General features: G+C 44.1%; 1 protein-coding gene across 1 annotated transcript; it reads right to left on the bottom strand.

The window, feature by feature from the left end:
• Window positions 1-5937: 5937 nt before the first annotated feature.
• LOC123163188 (phospholipase D alpha 2) lies at window positions 5938-9555 on the bottom strand. Its single transcript, XM_044580932.1, has 3 exons — window positions 9254-9555; window positions 7037-8954; window positions 5938-6651 (listed from the first exon to the last, which is right to left on the bottom strand). The coding sequence occupies exons 1-3, from the start codon at window positions 9359-9361 to the stop codon at window positions 6215-6217; spliced, it is 2463 nt and encodes an 820-aa protein (XP_044436867.1). The 5' UTR covers window positions 9362-9555; the 3' UTR covers window positions 5938-6214.
• Between the last annotated feature and the right edge of the window lie 13412 nt (window positions 9556-22967).

Genomic DNA, 22967 nt, shown 5'->3' with positions numbered 1-22967 from the left:
CGATAAAAACAAAATACGGACTTAGAAGCATCATGTATATTATTATAACAACAACAAACTTTAACATAAAACTTCTATCATATAACTCCTCATGAATAAGTAACAATTCATCACAACATCGAAGTATACATCATAAAATCTATTGAAAACTAACAAACTATGTTCCCAGTCAACTTTGCAACTACAACTCATCATCTTTTCAGGAAAGGGTCACGTATCGGAGCCTTTTGGCAAGTCCACATACTCAAACATCATATAGTCTTCTATGATTGCTAACACTCACTGCATACACATGAGCAAAAAGTTTCAACCAGACACATAGAAAGATAGGGGTTTATAGTTTCGCCTCCCAAACTATTCACCTCAAGGGTGATGTCAACAATAATAACTCATGCCACCCATATCAAATTGGATATATGTGCCTAGATCTTTCCTCATCACATGATGCTTGCCAAAAGAAAAAATAAAAAGGAATAGAGGGAAATACTTTGACTCTTGCATAAAGGTAAATACAACAAAGTAAAAGTTAGGCCCTTTGCAGAGGGGAGTTGAGGCTGCCATGTGATTTTTGTTTGTATGCTCAATCTCTTAGTGCAAAAGAACGTCATGTTATATTGCGCCTAATGATAGCAACCTTTATTATGCAGTCTGTCACTTTTATTCTTTGCCATCACAAGTTCGTACAACACTCAATTTTCTCTTACACTAAATGATCCAACAATTTTAGCAACAAGTTTTATTGCCTTATTGCACCGATGAAAACTTACTTGAAGGATCTTACTCAATCCATAGGTAGGTAGGGTGGACTCTCAAAGCAAGATGTGGGTTTAAGGTTTTTTGGAGCACAAGTAGTATCTCTACTTAGTGCAGAATTTTTGGCTAGCAAAGATGGGGGGCAAGCATCACATGTTAAAGGATCTATGACAATACATAAATCATTATGTTGTCTTCCTTGTCCAACGTCAACAATTTTGGCATATAATATTTTGATGGGGGCTCACAATCACAAAAGATGTCCAAAATAGTATGTTTGCATGTGAATTTTCTCTTCCCTTATTAATTCTTTCATGAATTGCATCATTGACCAATGCTATGTATGTCAATCTCCAATAAATTTTTCTACTTATACTCTTCCTTATGTGATGTCATTACTTACCATAAGGTTAGCATATGATCTTTTTCATTTATTTCCTTTCTTTTTATTGAACATGGAAGTAAAGAAAACAAAACTCAAACTAAACTTTATTATATATCTCGCACACGATTACAAGGATAGATCACTATGGAAACACTCGAAAAGAAAGGATCGAACTAAACTTATATTCATCTAAAGCAAAATATAACTATGGATCGAACTAAGATAAGTAAAGGTAAAATATAATGGAGGTGATACGATATCGGGGCACCTCCCCCAAGCTTTGCACAAGCCAAGGGCACTGCCCATACCCGATACTCAAGTCTCCTTTGGTGATGAAGATAGAGGTGGTGGTGATGAAGTGGTAGCAATCTTATCCTTCAGGCTCAAAAGATACTCCAATCTATGGATCACGCTCCTGAGGGCGATGATGTGCTCTTGCAATAGAATATTTTCACGTGTAAGATATTTATTTTGCACATGAACCATTTCGATGATCCGGAAAGCTTCAATCTTAGTGGGGGTAAGATGATCATAGTAAGGTTTAAGGATATCTTCTTCTTCTTCCTCAGCAGGCAAGGCTTGCTCAACCACCGGCGGTTGATCTCCAGTAGCTTCCTTGCTCTTGTCCCCCTTGAAGGCTTCTTTGGGTTCTTATCTCTTCAATTCAACCTTCATCAACCAAGCATCCTCTTCTACATTGTTGGAGGAGGGAGTAGACATGATGTCGGGCTTGATAGGTCTGACAGAAAACATAAGATTTCTCCGCGGTACGAAGGTCAATATGTTCAGGGGGTATATAAATATTTTTTATCTTGGGAAACAAGCAAACGGAAGAAAAACGGAGTCCGGAAGGTACCCGAGGTGGGCACAACCCACCTGGGCGCGCTTGGCTCCTGGTGTCTTGTGCCCACCAGGGTTACCTTTCTGGTTGTTTCTTATTTTCCTAATTTTTATTATATTCCAAAACTGACAGAAAATATTTTTGCGGATTTTTCAGAGTCCGTTTACTTATCGTATCATGTACCTCCTTTTTTCACGATTCTGGAGTGTTTCGGAAGGTTGCCTTTATATGTTCTTCCGGTGTCATAGTTTGGATAATATTACTTTTAACATTAATGGGCGTACCTGAGATAAAATGTTTTATTCTTTGCCCATTGACAACCTTCGGGTGGTACCTTCGGCATTATTTATTTTGATGGCTCCAGATCAATAAACCTCCTCGATAATATACGGTACTTCCCATTTGGAGAGAAGTTTGCCTGCAAAGAATCTGAAAATGAGAGTTGTACAGAAGAACATATTCTCCAACTTTAAACTCACACTTTTGGATTCTCTTACCATGCCATCTTTTAACCCTTTCTTTAAATAACTTGGCATTTTCATAGGCTTCGGTTCTCCATTCATCTAATGAGTTAATATCAAATAACCTCTTTTCACCGGCAAGTTTGAAATCATAGTTGAGTTCTTTAATTGCCCAATATGCTTTATGTTCTAACTCAAGAGGCAAATGATAAGCTTTTCCATAAACCATTTTATAATGAGACATACCATAGGATTTTTATATGTTGTTCTATAAGCCCAAAGTGCATCATCTAATTTCCTAGACCAATTCTTTCAGGACCTATTGACAGTTTTTTGTAATATTAACTTTATTTCTCTATTGCTAAGTTCAACTTGACCACTAGACTGAGGATGATAAGGTGATGCAATTCTATGATTGACATCATATTTAGCAAGCATTTTATGGAAAGCACCATGAATAAAGTGTGAACCACCATCAGTCATTAAATATGTAGGGACTCCAAACCTTGGGAAAATGATTTCTTTAAGCATTTTAATAGAGGTGTGAACAGTAACTTTAGAATCAGCAATGTAAGATCTAAATTTATCACAAGCAAACACCACTGCTAAAAATTCTTAGGTATGAAGGGCTACAACAATAAACTCAAGTGATACGATCAAATGCTAAGCTTACAATTGGGTTTTGTCCATCACATCAATCGTGATCCCATTATCAAATAATAACTCATGTCTATGGTTAGGAAACCTTAACCATCTTTGAGCAACGGGCTAGTCTAGTAGAGACTCACTAGGAGCATAGTATTTGTTTATGTATTCACACATATATTTAAGTTTTCAGTCAATACAATTCTAGCATGAATAATAAATCTTTATCATGAACAAGGAAATATGATAATAACCAATTTATTATTGCCATAGGGCATATTTCCAACAATTTATTCAAATGCATCAACATATTCGGCATCGAGCAACTCACAAGCAGCTGAAGGATGATCTGATTGAGCATTAGTGAGCGGTCAAAAGAGACAACAATGTTGGAATGTAATATTGAACTTTTTTTAAATCTGAACTACTGTTGCATGCGGCTATTTGAACGTTTGTACTCTATGTGTGCGGATATTTGAACGTCTGTACTTTATGTATGTAATTATTTGAGCGTGCGTTCTTAAAAAAAATTAGGAAGGCCGAATGTATGCGGGCAACTTTGGATGGCCGCCTCCCGCATCCGAGTCCGCGGATAGATGCGGGAGAAAATTTGCAGGTCGGCGTTGAAGGTGCCCTAAAACCATTAATATCGGTGGTTTTAGTTGCTCATTCAATTTTTTGGTTCAAAATGCAATGTTAAAAAAGACAATAAAACATATATGCACCCATTGCTAGTATGAGATCATCGATTTTGGAGATATTGACAATTTAGTTAGCTCACTAAAACAATTGTCTAAAATTAATGTACCTAGTTTTTCCGAAATGAATGTACCTAGTACCCATTTAAAATTATTTTTGAGCTCTTTTTGACTAATGGTTTGGGGATATTAGGGCATCTTCAACAGTTTGTATGTTAACTTGTTGGTAAAATATGCCATGTCATCAACCAACACCTTAACATACAACATCTCCAATAGGTTGTATCTAGTTTGCCCAATAGGATGTGAGATAATAAATAAGGTGCTCTCTCATTCTACATTGGAGCCTGTGCAAGGGGTGTTGGTTCATGTACATACAAGCTTCCTCTCTTTCCTCATTTATTGCATGACACATCATCAAAAATCCTATGTGGCAAAGTCTACCAACAACTATCTTACAACCATTGAAGATGCCCTGAGTAGCTTCCGTTGGCTGACTATTGTCTCTTCCTTTTTCTTTTTTTACTACTTGTTTTGCAGCGTTTATATTATGCATACGTTATTGGTTAACATGCCAGATCCATAAAACAAAATTAAGCCAGGGAATGTTAGCTATAGCGATTGTCAGACCAAGAGTTCATCTTTTTTTTTGAATACGCACGAGTGTGCGTACTATATTATAAAGACTAAGGGTTCATATTGCCGCATGCGACTGAAGAAAAGAATTGGAAAACTTAGAACTACAGTTCTCCTATGTTCTAGGTTCAATGATCAGAAAGCGAGTTGCGATTCAAGCAGAACTATTGGTGAAGAAACTAGTTCTGTCTGGAACCGTACCTTTTCAAGTTAAATGGTAGCAACTTTTCAAAATCTTTCTGGAACCAACAGCAGTTAGCAAAAAAGTAGTAGTACTCCATGTCTGAAGTCTGTACAAATGAAGTCCAACTTCAAATGAAGCGTTCCCATATCTTCAAACTTCAGTGCTCCTAACTCTTAAGTCTGCATCATGCAAATACTTGGACCAGCTTAAATATCCAGTCTTCAGATAAGCTGGTTAGCTAAGCTCTGACTTTTGTGGCATTTTTTCTTTGGCAAAGGCTAAGTTCTGACTAGAAACATCATATATCTGCAGGTAATAACAAAGAATAAGCCTACACTTATGAAAATTTAACAATGACTAGCATTGACAACATTGTGGTGGATCCAAGTTTTACCATCAGGGTTTGTACCCTTCATACGTACAAATTACTTGCTATTAAATGGAAGCAACTTTTCAAAATCGTAGGTGCTAGATTCATATCTTGTAATGGAGCTGCCATAGTTGTCAACGTTTTGTACTATGTCTGTTGATGTCTTTGGCCTTGTTGCCTTGGCATCAATATTAATAAAAACTGGTTGTGTACATCGTATTGATGTAGTGGTCGGGGGGGGGGGGGGGGGGGGGGGGGGGGTTAACCTCCTCTTTGAAAATAGAAAAATAATCCAACCTCAAGTGAAACATTCCCAAATCTTCAATTTTCAGTCTGTAAATCTAATTAATGATTCCAACCTCAAATGAAGCATTCCCAAATCTTCAAACTTCAGTGCTCCTAACTCATAAGTATGCATCATGAATTCATGAGCTAGTGAGGAACATGGGGATATTCAACCTTCTAGAGTTTAACTCCGGCTTTCAACCCATGAACAATATAATTTTCCAGTTTCAGATAAGCTGATTAGTGAAGCTATGGCTTTTTTGGCAACAAAGAATAAGGCTACACTGCTGAAAATTTAACAATGCCTAGCATTAAACAAAATCGTAGCGGATTCGTAGCATCTTGCAAACTCTAGAAGATTACAGTGCTGTCAAAATATATTACAGAGTGGTTACTTAAAAGTTTCAGCTACATGCCTTCCAAAATAAAAATCAGCTATGCGCCGGGACATCGTCATTCAGCTGAGTTACCACCATCGGCATCATTTTCGTATAAGATGGTCTGCTTATTGAATTGTAGCGGTTGTCAGTCTGTATGACTAAGCAGTAGGGTTCAGAATGTGAAAAACAGTCTGTATGACTAAGCAGTAGGGTTCAGAATGTCAAAAACATCGGCCATGTGTTAAGCTTCCGAAAGCAGTCTGGGTATCCAAGAGAGAAGAGATCAACCCTAACAATTGTTGACACAACACTAGCAATTATAGGTAGCATTCAGTCAAATCTGAGATGAAGCATTGCCAAATCTTCAAGCTTCAGTACTCTCAAGTATGCATCTTGCAAGACGGGCTAGGGCCAGCAGAAATGTTCAGGCTTTAGGCAAGATGATAAGCTATAGATTCTGACTAGAACCATCATATAGAGGTAGCAACAATAGAACAAGCTTACACTGCTGAAAATGCATCCTATATCCAGAAGCAGCATCTAGCATTGTATAGATTGCAACTCTGCAAATGCACCCTATGTGGTGAGAATAGGGGGCAGGTGTTTGGATTTGATTCCGAGCACCGGAGCAGCCGTGTCGGGGAAGCACCTCGCGCCGGGCAGCTCTGTCACCGTGCCGTCCTTCGTCACGGCAACCGGGTAGGTGAGAAGGTGCCCGGGGAGGTCGTCGTTCAGCTCATCACTGGCATAGAGGTCCCAGTACTTGTCAGCCATCTTGTTCACCCTCTGGACGCACTCCCGGCTTCCCGGGTTGAGGAAGTCATTGTGCAGCATGCCGAGGTGCTCATACCACAGCGACATCCGGAAGCCATGGACCTGCCCTCTGGCAACCTGGCCTTTGGTGTTCAGGTGGTGCGGCTGGAATGCGCCCATGGCGATCTCGGAGTCCCTCCCCCCGTCCATTGATCGCTGGTTGATGTTGGCAGATCCGACGATGATGTACTCATCGTCAACTGGGAATCAAGCAGACTAAATGTTAGAGCAAATTTGACTTCGACCACACGAGACATGTCCTGACAGTTTACAGTAGGTTGAACGTTACAATATCAGGTATATCTGTGACGACAAAAGCAGAGAACTGGAGTCTGGAAAACATGTTCTGTTGTAAAATGAACCAAGCAAGACATGGCGGTATATTTAGAATTTTGATAGTATATTTAGAATTTTGATAACGACAACAAAAAATCTTCTAAGTATGCTTAAAAGATAGAAATGTTGGCAAATTGAAATGTCATGTAAGTGCATATAATCCTTCTTTTCTAAAAATAAAATAAATGTAAGTGCACATAAGATGGTAACGACCGCAAAACTTTCATGCACATGTGGAGTGGGGCGTACCTATCATCATCTTGGAGTGAACATAGATCATGAACCGACGAGCGTTCTGTGCCTTTTCATAGCCTGACCCAGGCAATGGACGATCTGCAGGTTCATACTCGCCACTCCTCTTCACCTCCCTGTTCCCTAAGCAAAAGAAGGTGAGGTAATCCTTCGGGCTCGCGTCAATCCCCTTGGCCTCAAGTGCGATGGCAATGTCATGGTACATCATGTCCATCGTCCTTCTCTGCCAGTCCAGTATTGCCTGCACAGATCCACCTTCAGGAGCACCTTCCGGCCACATTGGCACCACCACATAGGCCACGAAATGCTCACCAGCCTCAATCTTGCTCACAATCTTCAGCGAGAGCTCTCTGGGAATCAGATGCAGCGCCTCGATTTCTTCCGGCCTTATGTCGTCGGCCTTCCATGCGAATGAACTGCCAAGGAAATACTGATTCTCAATGTAGATGAAGTGCTGTGCGCGGCGTATCGCGTGGATGTAGGCATCCTGGATGCTCCTGTCAAGGGTGTTGTTCTTGCCACTGACAAGGCCTGATCGAGCAGCTTGCTCAGGGGTGTTAGGAAAGCCGAAGCTCGCACCGCCGTCGATGGACCGGAACACCTGCACATTCCATGCCTCCTGGTCATCGGGGAACGTCACGGTCGACGGCGGTATGATCAGGTTCGCCAAGGCTCTCAGATCGACGAGGAGGTCATTGTCACCACCTTGCTTCCTCCACCTCTGCTCGAAGTTGTAGAGGATGTCCCACGCGGCCGGACCTTCGATCTTGGCATGGATGTCGTGCCATGGCTCCCTCGGCCCGCCCTTGGTGATGGACGTGTCGACAAAGTTGGGTTGGTGGAAGTCCTTGTGGTGCGCCGTGTCCATCGTCCTGAACAGGGAGTGGAACTGCGTGTCGTAGCGACCGTCGCAGAGGTCAAGGCCGCCGACGAAGCTGACGATGCGGCGGCGGTTCGAGCTGCCCCTCACCGGCATGTCGTGGTCGACCGCGATGATCTTCTGGTGGTGGCTGATCATGTAGGCAGTCTGCAAGCCCATGACAGCACTTCTGCCGATGTCGGGGTTCCGCGGGCAGAGGACGCACTGCACGTCGGTGCCGCGGAAGTACTCCGCCGTCTCGGCGTCGTGCGTCCCCATGTACCCCCACGTCATGCCGAGGGACTCGACGGAGGTGCGGTCGTCCCAGACAAGCATGAGCACGCGCACGCCCTCGCTGGCCTTGCGCTTGAGGAGCTCGCCGAGGGTGGCGTCGCCGCCGGGGCGCGGCCGGGAGCCGTCCCGTATCAGCGTGATCTCAGTGTACACCGACCAGCCGGTGACGTATATCAGGTGGCGCGCGTCGCTGATGGCGTCGAACACGTCCTCCCAGCACCGCCCCTGCTGGTATGTCCGGCCGCCGGAGAGCGGGATCCTGGGCGCGAACGCGTCCGGGGTGTGCGCGTCCTGGTACAGGGTGACCCTGCACCCGGGCCGCTGGGAGAAGAAGGTGTACGGCACGCCGGGGTGCCGCGCGCCGCCGAGGCCCGCGCCCCACTCGCGGCTGTTGGCAGTGACGTCGCAGAACCTGAGCCGCACGTGTATCGTGGGCCCGTGGTGAATCTTTTTCTTGCTCGGGTCGAGGACGTCGAGCCGGCGCTCGATCTCCTGGCCTCCGGCGTCGAGCAGCTCCCGGACAGGGAGGTAGGCGCGGCCGATGAGCGTGGCGCCGATGGGCTGCGCGGCCTTGACGGTGAAGACGACGTCGGCGGCGAAGTGGGCGCAGTAGATGTGGAAGTCCTCGTACCAGCGCGGGTTCACCGGGTCGCCGGCGATGACCCGCGTCCGGCCGACGCGCGCCTTGCCGAGGTCGACGGTCGCGTACAGCTGCGTCGACCCCTTGCCGCGCCCGATCGTCTCCTCGAACCCCTCCACGAACTGCAACCAGACAAGATTCTTTACCAATCGGACAAGCTTCCTGCGCATTCAAAGAAACAAATCTACTAGCAGCCAACAGCAGACCGTAAAATTCGCATCTCCTTTCAGGAACCAATAATTTCTCTTCCATCTAAAAAAACCAAGAATTCCTCTGCTGCCGAGCAAGATTTCAGATCTCTGGGCTCGAAGGGAGTGGGATATTTTCTCTTCGTTTTCTATTCTACGGAAGCAATCTACTCTGCTTACCCTCTGCCGTGGTTGCAGCAAGTGCAAAGAGGGAAGGAAGGGGAGTGACTGACCCTGCGGAAGATCTGGGGGGCGCCGCCGGTGGCGCGGTCGGGGTTGGTGAGGTTGTCGGCCTCCAGGATGGTGGCGTGGAGGGTGCCGTGGAGCAGCCGGTGAGCCATTGCTGCCGCGCCGTCTCACCTCACCTCCCAAGTCAGTCCCAAGAGAGCTTCCGACTATCGAGACGGACGAAACAATGCGCCAAGAAGGAGCTTTGCTACACATACAGGATGTTACAGGCATGAGGGGTTTACAGGGTGTTGTGGCGGTTTTTAATTGGTCATTAGTAGAGGCACGGGCCCACCCCATTGAAATCAGGGGGAGGGGTGTTTAGAAAGTTTGGAAGGAGCCTGTAGAAACCTGTAAAAGCCTGTACGTCTAGCATTTTTGGCCAAGAAGGGCAGGCCAAGGAAAATCACAATTTCCACGTAACCTTACGGGCTAAGGCAAAAGGGGTCTGACCGTCCGTCCAATAGGAGAGAGAGAGAGAGTCAGAGAGATGGAGCGAGAGTCAGATAGGACGAGCCAGCAGGAAATTGCTGAAAGAAATTAATTGCCGAGGAAACTAGTAATGCACGGAATTAATAGCCGCCGAAATTACATCACGCCATTTTGGTTCTGTGATTAATGCTTTGTATTCTCGTAATATATGTACTAGTATATCTTTCCAAACGAGAAAGACGAAGTGGGAGCAAAGGCTGGAGGGGCCAAAGCACTCACGGCTGCCTGGCACTTTTTTGGAGCAGGGGTCACATGGCGTCAACTCTACAGATCGCAGAGCTCCAACGTGCGCGTACGATGAGAGATCGGAGGGAGAAGATGCGATTGCCGTCCACGCGGAGCACGAGCGCGGCACTCAATTTAATATCTAAGAGCATCTCCAACAGCCGCGCTATGCGCCGCGTGCAAAAAACCTGTTTGCCGCGCGCGCTTCGGCTGGTTTAGCGCGGCCGCGAGCGCTGGCTTCAGCAGCCGCGCTATAATGCAGCGCGCAAAAATACAGCACGCGCGACTCGCCGGGCGCGCGTGACTTAGCTACAAAATGGGTTTGAAACAATTATCAAAATGCAATGAACATGTGAAATTTGTCACAAACATCTTTCAACCAAGTCATACCCACAAGTTCATCCAACCAAGTTCAAAATGCAAAGTAAAGTTCAAGACATATAAATGAAAGACACATCAAACATCTTCCTCGTCTTCGTCCTCGTCTTCCGAAGACGATTCTTCCGCCTCCGAAGATGAATCTTCCTCCCTATCCTCATCACGCATCGCATCACGTGAAACTCCGACGGTGTTCGCAAGATCTTCAACGGCATCTTCACGGGAATGTGTTTGAGGAGGCACATCAAAAGACATTCCACCCATGGCCGGAGGTGCACCCATGCCTCCCATAAGAGTAGCGAAACTCATGCCTCCCATGGCGGCCATAGTGTCAGAGGGTGCTCCAAAGCCACCCATGCCTCCCATGGCGGCCGGAGGTGCGCCCATGCCTCCCATGGCGCCCAAGCCATCCATGCCTCCCATGGCGCCGCCACCCATGCCACCAAGGCCACCGCCACCCGTTGTGCGGATCATGGCTTTTTTTTGGATCAAGACTTCTTCACGAGCAAGGTTGACATATTCCTTTTGCGCACCATTGAACGAAGATGTGTCCAAGAAGAACAAGTGCTTCTCCCATTCCAACAACCTAGATCGCTCCTCCATGCCCACCTTCCTCTCCTCCAATGCCACTTTCCTCTCCTCGACGGCCACCCTCCTCTCCTCGGCCGCCAACCTCCTCTCCTCGGCCGCGGCATCTTGGTTCCTTGTCATTTTCCTCACCTCGTTGGCTTCTTTTCTTGCCTTCACAATAGCTTCCATAGCATTTTTGAGCTCATCATCTCCTTTCCTCTTCTTTTTTTCGGTTTTGTCGTTCTTGCACCCATCCGGACGTTTTGGCTTCGAGTATGAAACCGAGTTGGGTGTGGGGCTTTTCTTGCCGTCATCACTTGATGCATCCTCCTCCTCCTCATCATCAGCCACCTTGCGTTTGTTGCTCAAATGCAAATCATCCAAACCATCACGATTCTTCCATTTCTCATCATTCTTTAACACTTCATAGCAATGAGACAAGGTAAAGAACCTTCCTTTCTTGATCTTCCCTTTCTTGATTTTCCTCGTCTCTTCTTTGAACAAGTTTTGTGCAATGTTGAACTATAAGAAAAACAAACAAGTTAGCACTTCGGACACCAAAAACAAGTATGAGATGAACATATATGAGATGCCACTTACTCTATCATCCTCATTTGTGCCACTTGGGTTAATCTTATCAACTGACTTTTGTGCGGCCGCCCACTTTTGACAATCCGAATTGATTGTGGACCATCGGGACCGAAGTGATCTCTCCGAGCGGTCAATTCCACTCATGTTGTGAGCATCAAAGTATTCTTTCATTCGCCCCCAATACGCATCTCTACTTTGATCACCTCCAATGGATGGATCCCTTGACACTTGCAAATAAGTATTGCATAGTAACTTGTCATCGTTGGTGCTGTAATTGCCCGCTCTTCCTTTCGGCGCGTCGACAATGCCCTCACCCTCCTCGTCCAACTCAAACTCATGGTCTTCCAAATGGATGTCATTGGTTTGAGACCAATGTGAATTGTTGGACCCAACACCCATAATTGACATGTATGCATCATCATTGAGACTACAAAAATTTTTGAACAATGCAAATAAGCTATCTATATGTGATGATGCATTGGAAAACAAGAAGAAAATAAAAGTTAGAATTTTTTTCACCTTGGGGGCATTTCGTCGAACACATGGTGCGCGTCGGCGGCCGGCTCAATGAGTGAGCTCGCCTGCGCTTCGGTAGCCGCCGCGGCCGTCGAACGCCCTGCAAGCTTCTTTCCCCTCGCCTTCGTGCCGCCGGAGCTGTCCGCCGCCTTGTTTTTCTTCGCCGAAGTTTTGCCCTTCTTCGGCCGCGCCGCATTGGGGAGCTTCGACGGTGCGGCGGCGGCACGGGACGGCGCCGGCGCGACGCCACCCGTCGCCGTGGTCATCCGTGGCGGCAAGAAGAGGTTGCGCGCGAGGCCGGCGCTCGGCGGAGCTCCGGCGGTGGCGACGCCAACGCTACCCGCGCTAGGGTTTCCGGCGGCGGCGGCGGCTGCGGCGGGGGGGGGGGGTCGCGGCTGTACAGCAGGGAGAGCGGGGTGCCGGTGTGCGCGTCCATGGGTGGCGCCGGCGCTGGCGCGCGCGGGGCGTAGGAGGAGGAAAGGAGAGAGTGCGGCGCAAGCGGTCGAGTGTGGCGCGCGCTGTAGCAGGCGCCCGAAATACGCCGCGCGGGATGGCGTTTCCGACAGCGCGCCCAACTCGGTATAGCGCGCGCCGTTATTGCGCGCCCGCTGGAGCGACCCGCCGCGTTGCGCGCGCTAAAACCGAGAATTTGCGGCGCGGCGCTAATTTAGCGCGGCTGTTGGAGATGCTCTAAACGCTTTTATATTACTCCTTCCGTTTCAAAATAGATGACTGTATTAACTTTAGTATAAAATTGAGTCATTTATTTTAAAATGGAGAGAGTAGTTTACAGAGAGTACTCTACTACCATGCGCACACTATCACTGTCGTCAAGCTCGCTTCATTTCTCGGTGTATAAAAGGGAGATCCTGCCATTTTATACTCGGTAAAATCCGGTACTGCATAATCGTTTGTGTTCCCCAAAAACAATTTTACCGGAACGTGAAGGCTCCGGCAGAACGAAACTCGTGAATCTCTTACTGCAAGTTAAGAAAAACATCTTCACGCTAGAAATAGTTCATCATACATAGGAAATGCAAACTATGCGTTACAAATTAACCTAAATCGATCAGATCACCCTTCGAAGCCAAGGTCTAACTTTTCCGTGGACTTGCGGCACGCGTTGGAAAGGGAGTGCTCGTTCTTTGCGGCGGCAAGAGGTCGGCAACGTCTTTTTCTACGGCCACCACCACATGCTCCGTGGCGATGAGCTCCGCATTCGCCTCCCGTCACCTGTGAATGTGCAGGAAAAGATTGGCGTCGAGCTCGTGGAAGCCGGCCCAAGGGCTCCGCCGCCGCCGCGGCAGAGCGGATGTGGTCGCGGGCTTGCTTGGAGCTCGATGGCGGGCCGACTGGAGCTGCCAGCCTCCGCGTCGTGGCGTGCGAGCTTGCGCGGCAATGACCCGCCACAGCCGCCACGCCCGTGAGCACCACCAGCCATGGAGGAGAAGAAAAGAAGGCGGAGAAGCGACAGGATTTGTTACCGGAGTTAGGGAGTGGTAGCGGTGGAGCGGGGGGATTGCGGCGGTGGGGATAAGGTTTGTGCCCGGTAAAACCTGGTTGGCCCTGTAGATATAGCACTTGGTGGGGTGGATATGAAGGCTGTCTATAAAAAAATTATGGCCGAGCTACATTTTGTGGATCTGTTCGGGCCGAGAAAACCCCAGAAGCTTCAAAACAGCCGGAATTATACTCTAACGGCATCGTCTCCAACGCTGACCCCTAAAACGGACACCGTATCTGTCCGCGAACCGGTGGGACCAGTCCGTGGACGATGACGCGGGAGCCGACCATCCAAAGCTAGAAGCAAATACCCCATCGCATTTTGAACGAAACTTAACGAATAAAACAATTTGATGCAAATTTAAATAAACTAGACAATTTGAATTCAATATTTTTTACATAAATCGAATGCTATTTCATCCCGTGAACTAAAATAAAACAATAACTACCTATACTTGACGATGACCACGTGCGCCATGCCGGGCTGGTCGGCGGCACCACCGTTGTCAGAGTGGTCATCGTCGGGCTTCGAGCGGTGGTAGGACGCTGGGTCGCGGCATTGCTTCCCTGCCGCCGCTTGGCGCACACAGATATATTCTCCGCTTTGCACTGGGTCAGGACGGTGCTTCCCGGCCACCGGCCTGGCGCTAGCGGATGATCTTCTTTGAATTGCGGCGGGGCGGTAGCGAGAGCCGCTCCTGCTTGATGCGATGGGAAGGTGGTGACAACCACTCCTCCTTGATGCGACATCTGATTTCATGCAACGGTTGCACGGGGAAGAGCGGGGAGGGGAAGGAGGCTCTGGTTCAACGGCGTGGAAAAGCATCTTCGATGGCACCGCAGGACCGGGGCCGTGGAGCAGCGAGCGTCGAAGCATCGGCTCCATCTGGTCCTCGTACTCGGCGCGTGATACGTTCATTTTGCATCATGCTTTTATACCAATATTTATTGCATTATGGGTTGTTATTACACATTATGTCACAATAATTATGGCTATTCTCTCTTATTTTACAAGGTTTATCATGAAGAGGGAGAATGCCGGCAGCTGGGATTCTGGCTGGAAAAGAAGCAAATATTCGGGACCTATTCTGCACAGCTCCAAAAGTCATGAAACTCCACGAAAGTTATTTTTAGAATTAATAATAATTATTGAGCGAAAGAAGTACACGAGGGGGCCCACACCCTGGCCACGAGGGTGGTGGGCGCGCCCCCCTGCCTTGTGACCCCCCTAGTGGCCCTCCGGTGCCCATCTTATGGTATATGAAGTCTTCTACCCTGGAAAAAAATCATAAGCAAGCTTACGGGATGAAACTTCGTCGCCACGAGGCGGAACCTTGACGGAACCAATCTAGGGCTCCGGTGGAGCTATTCTGCCGGGGAAACTTCCCTCCGAGAGGGGGAAATCATCACCATCGTCATCACCAACGATCCTCTCATCTGGAGGGGGTCAATCTCCATCCACATCTTCACCAGCACCATCTCCTCTCAAACCCTAGTTCATCTCTTGTATCCAATCTTGTATCCAAAACCACAAATTGGTACATGAGGGTTGCTAGTAGTGTTGATTACTCCTTGTAGTTGATGCTAATTGGTTTACTTGGTGGAAGATCATATGTTCAGATCCTTAATGCATATTAATACTCCTCTGATTATGAACATGAATATGCTTTGTGAGTAGTTATGTTTATTCCTGAGGACATGGGTGAAGTCTTGCTATTAGTAGTCATGTGAATTTGGTATTCGTTCCATATTTCGATGAGATGTATGTTGTCTCTCCTCTAGTGGTGTTATGTGAACGTCGACTACATGACACTTCACCATTATTTGGGCCTAGAGGAAGGCATTGGAAAGTAATAAGTAGATGATGGGTTGCTAGAGTGACAGAAGCTTAAACCCTAGTTTATTCATTGCTTCATAAGGGGCTGATTTGGATCCACTAGTTTCATGCTATGGTTAGGTTTACCTTAATACTTCCTTTGTAGTTGCGGATGCTTGCAATAGAGGTTAATCATAAGTGGGATGCTTGTCCAAGAAAGGGCAGTACCCAAGCACCAGTCCACCAACATACCAAATTATCAAAGTAACGAACGTGAATCAAATGAGCGTGATGAAACTAGCTTGACGATAATTCCCATGTGTCCCCGGGAGCACTTTTCTCATTATAAGAAATTGTCCAGGCTTGTCCTTTGCTACAAAAAGGATTGGGCCATCTTGCTGCACCTTATTTACTTTCATTGCTTGTTACTCATTACAAATTATCTTATCACAAAACTATCTGTTACCTACAATTTCAGTGCTTGCAGAGATTACCTTACTGAAAACCGTTTGTCATTTCCTTCTGCTCCTCGTTGGGTCCGACACTCTTACTTATCGAAAGGACTACGATGGATACCCTATACTTGTGGGTCATCAAGACTCTTTTCTGGCGCCGTTGCCGGGGAGTGAAGCGCCTTTGGTGAGTGGAACTCGGTAAGGAAACATTTATATAGTGTGCTGAAATTTTCTGTCACTTGTTACTATGGAAACTAATCCTTTGAGGGGCTTGTTCGGGGTATCTTCGCCCCGACCAGTAGAGCAAAGAGTTGCTCCTCAACCTACTGAACCTACTGAAAATGTTCACTTTGAAATTCCTTCGGGTATGATAGAGAAACTGCTAGCTAATCCCTTTGCAGGAGATGGAACATTGCATCCCGATTTACACCTTATCTATGTGGATGAAGTTTGTGGATTATTTAAGCTTGCAGGTATTCCCGATGATGTTATCAAGAGGAAGGTCTTCCCTTTATCTTTTAAGGGAGATGCATTGACATGGTATAGACTATGAGATGATACGGGATCTTGGAATTATAAACGATTGAAGTTGGAATTTCACCAGAAGTCCTATCCTATGCATCTTGTTCATCGTGATCGTAATTACATATATAATTTTTGGCCTCGTGAAGGAGAAAGCATCGCTCAATCTTGGGGGAGGCTTAAGTCAATGTTATATTCTTGCCCCAATCATGAGCTCTCAAGAGAAATGATTATTCAAATTTTTTATGCTCGGCTTTCTCTCAATGATCGCAGCATGCTCGATACTTCCTGTGCTGGTTCTTATATGCTGAGGACTATTGAATTCAAGTGGGATTTATTGGAAGAATTAAATGCAACTCTGAAGATTGGGGTTCCGACGATGGTAAGGAGTCAGGTATGACACCTAAGTTTGATTGTGTTAAATCTTTTATGGATACCGATGCTTTTCGTGGATTTAGCACTAAATATGGACTTGACTCTGAGATAGTAGCTTCTTTCTGTGAATCTTTTGCTACTCACGTTGATCTCCCTAAGGAGAAGTGGTTTAAATATAATCCTCCCACTGAAGTAAAAGTAGTTGCACCTGTTACAGTTGAAGAAAATACTATCACTTATAATGATCCTATTGTTCCTACTACTTATGTTGAGAAACCACCTTTCCCTATTAGGATAAAGGATCATGCTAGAAATTCAACTGTAGCTCGTAAGAGTAATACTAGAACATATAGGCCTCCTGAGCAAATTAAAGTTGAACCTAGTATTGCTATGGTTAAAGATCTCTTGGATGATAATATAGATGGGCATGTTATTTACTTCTGTGAACAGGCTGCTAATATTGCTAAACTGGATGCTAAGATATATAGACCTGTTGTAGGCATGCCTGTTATTTCTGTTAAAATAGGAGATCATTGTTATCATGGCTTATGTGATATGAGTGCTAGTGCAAGTGCAATACCTCATTCCTTATATGAAGAATTTATGCATGATATCGCACCTGCTGAGTTAGAAGATATTGATGTCACTATTAAGCTTGCCAATAGAGATACTATTTCACGAGTTGGGATTGTTAGAGATGTTGATGTCTTGTGTGGGAAAGTTAAATATCCCGCTGATTTTCTTGTTCTTGGTTCCCCACAAGATAGCTTTTGTCCCATTATATTTGGTAGACCCTTCTTGAATACTGTTAATGCTAGGATCGATTGCGAAAAGGATGTTGTTACAATTGGCTTAGGGGATATGAAACATGAGTTTAATTTTGCTAAATTTCATAGACAACCCCATGATAAAGAATTGCCTAGTAAGGATGAAATTATTGGTCTTGCTTCTATTGCCGTTCCTCCTACTGATCCGTTAGAACAATATTTTCTAGACCATGAAAATGATATGTTTATGAATGAAAGAAGGGAAATAGATGAAGTATTCCTTAAACAGGGTCCTATTCTGAAACACAACTTGCTTGTTGAAACCCTAAGGGACCCCCCTCCACCCAAGGGTGATCCCGTGTTTGAGCTCAAACCATTACCTGATAATCTTAAATATGCTTATATTGATGAAAAGAAGATATATCCTGTTATTATTAGTGCTAACCTTTCAGAGCAAGAAGAGGAAAGATTATTGAAAACTCTGAAGAAGCACCGTGCTGCTATTGGATATACTCTGGATGATCTTAAGGGCATTAGTCCCACTCTATGCCAACACAAAATTAAATTGGACGAAGGCTCCAAACCAGTTAGAGATCATCAACGACGGTTAAATCCTAAGATGAAAGAAGTGGTAAGAAAGGAGAAACTAAAGCTCCTTGAGGCAGGTATAGTTTATCCCGTCGCTGATAGTGATTGGGTAAGTCTTGTCCATTGCATCCGTAAGAAGGGAGGTATTACTATTGTTCCTAATGATAAAGATGAATTGATTCCGCAAAGAATTATTACAGGTTATAGGATGGTAATAGATTTCCGTAAATTAAATAAAGCTACTAAGAAAGATCATTACCCTTTACCTTTTATTAATCAAATGCTAGAAAGATTATCCAAACATACACATTTCTGCTTTCTAGATGGTTATTCTGGTTTCTCTCAAATACCTGTGTCAGCGGATGATCAATCAAAAACTACTTTTACTTGCCCTTTTGGTACTTTTGCTTATAGATGTATGCCTTTTGGTTTATGTAATGCACCTGCTACCTTTTAAAGATGCATGATGGCTATATTCTCTGGGTTTTGTGAAAAGATTTGTGAGGTATTCATGGATGACTTTTCCGTTTATGGATCCTCTTTTGATGATTGCTTGAGCAACCTTGATCGAGTTTTCCAGAGATGTGAAGATACTAGTCTCGTCTTGAATTGGGAAAGTGTCACTTTATGGTTAATGAAGGCATTGTCTTGGGGCATAAATTTTCTGAAAAGGGTATTGAAGTTGATAAAGCTAAAGTTGATGCTATCGAAAAGATGCCATGTCCCAAGGGCATTAAAGGTATAAGAAGTTTCCTTGGTCATGCCGGTTTTTATAGGAGGTTCATTAAGGACTTTTCTAAAATCTCTAGGCCTCTGACTAATTTATTGCAAAAAGATATTCCTTTTGTCTTTGATGATGATTGTGTAGAAGCATTTGAAACACTTAAGAAAGCTTTGCTCACTGCACATATTGTTCAGCCACCTGATTGGAATTTACCCTTTGAAATCATGTGTGATGCTAGCGATTATGCTGTAGGTGTTGTTCTAGGGCAAAGAGTTGATAAGAAATTAAATGTTATCCAGTATGCTAGTAAAACTCTTGATACTGCTCAGAGAAATTATGCTACTACTGAAAAAGAATTCTTAGCAGTTGTATTTGCATGTGATAAGTTCAGACCTTATATTGTTGATTCTAAAGTAACTATTCACACTGATCATGCTGCTATTAAATATCTTATGGAAAAAGAAAGATGCTAAACCTGGACTTATTAGATTGGTCCTCTTGCTCCAAGAATTTGATTTGCATATTATTGATAGAAAGGGAGCTGAGAACCCCGTTGCAGACAACTTGTCTAGGTTAGAGAATGTTCTTGATGACCCACTACCTATTGATGATAGCTTTCCTGATGAACAACTAGCGGTCATTAATGCCTCTCGTACTGCTCCATGGTATGCTGATTATGCTAATTACATTGTTGCTAAATTTATACCACCTAGTTTCACATACCAGCAAAAGAAAAAGTTTTTTTATGATTTAAGGCATTACTTCTGGGATGACCCACACATTTATAAAGAAGGGGTAGATGGTATTATTAGACGTTATGTACCTGAGCATGAACAGGAACAGATCCTACGCAAGTGTCACTCTGAACCATATGGAGGACACCATGCTGGAGATAGAACTGCACACAAGGTATTACAATCCGGTTTTTATTGGCCTACTCTCTTCAAAGATGCTCGCAAGTTTGTCTTGTCTTGTGATGAATGTCAAAGAATTGGTAATATTAGTAGATGTCAATAAATGCCTATGAATTACTCTCTTGTTATTGAACCATTTGATGTTTGGGGCTTTGATTATATGGGACCTTTTCCTGCCTCTAATGGATATACACATATTTTAGTCACTGTTGATTACGTTACTAAGTGGGTAGAAGCTATTCCAACTAGTAGTGCTGATCATAACACCTCTATTAAGATGCTTAAAGACGTTATTTTTCCAAGGTTTGGAGTCCCTAGATATCTCATGACTGATGGTGGTTCACATTTTATTCATGGCGCTTTTCGTAAAATGCTTGCTAAGTATGATGTTAATCATAGAATTGCATCTCCTTATCACCCACAGTCTAGGGGTCAAGTAGAATTGAGTAATAGAGAGCTCAAATTAATTTTGCAAAAGACTGTTAATAGATCTAGAAAGAATTGATCCAAGAAACTTGATGATGCACTATGGGCCTATAGAACTGCATATAAAAATCCTATGTGTATGTCTCCATATAAGATGGTTTATGGAAAAGCGTGTCACTTACCTCTTGAACTTGAACATAAGGCATATTGGGCCATTAAAGAGCTCAATTATGATTTCAAACTTGCCGGTGAGAAGAGGTTATTTGACATTAGCTCACTTGATGAATGGAGAACCCAAGCCTATGAGAATGCCAAGCTGTTTAAAGAAAAAGTTAAAAGATGGCATGACAAAAGGATACAAAAGCGTGAGTTTAACGTAGGTGATTATGTGTTGCTATTCAACTCTCATTTAAGATTTTTTGCAAGAAAAATTCTCTCTAAATGGGAAGGTCCTTACATTATCGAGGAGGTCTATCGTTCCGGTGCCATAAAAAACAACAACTTCGAAGGCACAAATCCGAAGGTGGTGAACGGTCAAAGAATCAAACATTGTATCTCAGGTAATCCTATAAATGTTGAAACCGTAACCCCAGAGGAATACATAAGGGACACTTTCCAGAACGTTTCAGACTCCGAAAAGGAATAGGTATGTGGTACGGTAAGTAAACCGACTCCAAAACAGTTCTAATGGCAATTTTTATCCATTATGGAATATTTAAGAATTTAGGGAAGCAAGAAGTAATCCGGGAAGGACACGAGGCCTCCATGAGGGTGGAAGGTGCGCCCACCCTTACTGGGCGCGCCCCCTGCCTCGTGGGCACTTCGTGTGCCTCCCGGACTCCGTTTTCTTGCACGATACTTATTTGGTCGGTAAAACTTCATTATATAATCTCCCGAAGGTTTTGACCACCGTATCACGCAAAAATCCTTTGTCTTTGTTTCAAGCTCTTTCTGCCGCAGATTAAAGCAATATGTCGTCCCATGATTCGGGGGAGAAAGTTGTGTGGCTGATTACCTTGTAGACCCTAAGGTCTAGGGGACTTGGAGCATTATGGCTGGACCACCGAGGAAGAAGAAGACTATGAGCCTAAGAGAAAGGAGGAAATGAGCTCAGATGAAGATGAAGTCCTGCTACCTCAACCCGGGGACATGCACGTGGAGTTTAAAAAGTCAAGCCTCCCTGACAGGGCAAAGAAGCCCAAAATCGAGCTTATCCCTTTTCGTCTCTTACAGGAAAACAAACAGGAACTATGCAAAAGGATATTAAGCCTTGAGCGGGAGATCGATGATCTAAGGAGCAAAATTCCATTCTCAAGCGTAAATTAAGGAAGAAACCTACATCATCAACAACACCAACTCTGAAGAAGGAGACATAATCACATGGGTATGGGCACTCCCCTTGGCAACTGCCAAGCTTGGGGGATGTGCCCCGGTATCGTATCACCATCACACTCTTATCTTTACCGTTTTACTTAGTTTGATCCTTTTGGTAATATCTAGATCTAGTAGAATAAAGTTTTGGTATGAATTAGTTTTGAGTTTTGCTTTGTGATCCTTCTATGTAATCGAGTCCGTCGGCTATATAATAAAGATTAGTGTTGAGTCAAGGGCTTTGCTATCTTTCCATGATCATAAGTGCATAAAAGAATAAAAAGAATAAAAGAGTTCATATTGATCTTGTGGATAGTAATGACTTCACATATAAAAAGTATGAGGCTTAAAAGTTGTTGAGAGTTGGCAAACATAGTTTTGGTCATCGTTGCAATTAATAGGAAGTAATAAATAAAGAGAGGTTTTCACATATAAATATACTATCTTGGACATCTTTTATAATTGTGAACACTCATTAAAGTATGCCATGCTAAAGAGTTGACGTTGGACAAGGAAGACAACGTAATGGGTTATGTTTTCTCACATCTCAGTTAAAGTATATTGTCATGGATCGTCCAACATGTTGAGCTTGCCTTTCCCCCTCATGCTAGCCAAATTCCTTGCACCAAGTAGAGATACTACTTGTGCTTCCAAATATCCTTAAACCCAGTCTTGCCATGAGAGTCCACCATACCTACCTATGGATTGAATAAGATCCTTCAAGTAAGTTGTCATGTTTTAAGCAATAAAAATTGCTCTCTAAATATGTACGACTTATTAGTGCGGAGAAAATAAGCTTTATACGATCGTGTGATATGGAAGTAATAAAAGCGACAGACTACATAATAAAGGTTCATATCACAAGTGGCAATATAAGGTGACGTTCTTTTGCATTAAGATTTTGTGCATCCAACACTAAAAGCACATGACAACCTCTGCTTCCCTCTGCGAAGGGCCTATCTTTTACTTTATGTCTTTTACTTTATGCAAGAGTCAAGGTGATCTTTACCTTTCCCTTTTTCATTTTATCCTTTGGCAAGCACCTCATGTTGGAAAGATCCTGATATATATCCAATTGGAAGTAAGTTGGAATGAATTATTATTGTTGACATCACCCAAAGGTGAATACGTTGGGAGGCAAAATTATAAGCCCCTATCTTTCTCAGTGTCCGATTAAAACTCCGTAAACATAAGTATTGCGTGCGTGTTAGCAATTGTAGAAGACTATATGATGGTTGAGTATGTGGACTTGCTGAAAAGCTCTATTCTTGACTCTTTATGATGTTATGATAAATTGCAATTGCTTGAATGACTGAGATTATAGTTTGTTAGTTCTCAGTGAAGTTTCCGTACCATACTTGACATTGTGAATAGATTGTTACTTGAGCATAAGAAATCATATGACAAAATCTATATATGTTGCTGTTATAAGAATAATCATGATGCCCTCATGTCTATATTTTTATTTTTATCGACACCTCTATCT

The sequence above is a fragment of the Triticum aestivum genome, chromosome 7B, assembly GCF_018294505.1.
Source record: "Triticum aestivum cultivar Chinese Spring chromosome 7B, IWGSC CS RefSeq v2.1, whole genome shotgun sequence".
NCBI classification, from domain to species: domain Eukaryota; kingdom Viridiplantae; phylum Streptophyta; class Magnoliopsida; order Poales; family Poaceae; genus Triticum; species Triticum aestivum.
Note: the sequence above shows the minus strand (reverse complement) of the source record. Positions and strands in the feature narration are given on the sequence as shown.

Excerpts from the sequence above, each read along its gene's own strand:
- LOC123163188 (XM_044580932.1), bottom strand. The coding sequence starts at position 9,361 with ATGGCTCACCGGCTGCTCCACGGCACCCTCCACGCCACCATCCTGGAG. Across the intron at positions 8,955-9,253 it reads CCCCCCAGATCTTCCGCAGG|TTCGTGGAGGGGTTCGAGGA; the intron begins GTCAGTCACTCC and ends GTCTGGTTGCAG. Across the intron at positions 6,652-7,036 it reads TCACTCCAAGATGATGATAG|TTGACGATGAGTACATCATC; the intron begins GTACGCCCCACT and ends CTTGATTCCCAG.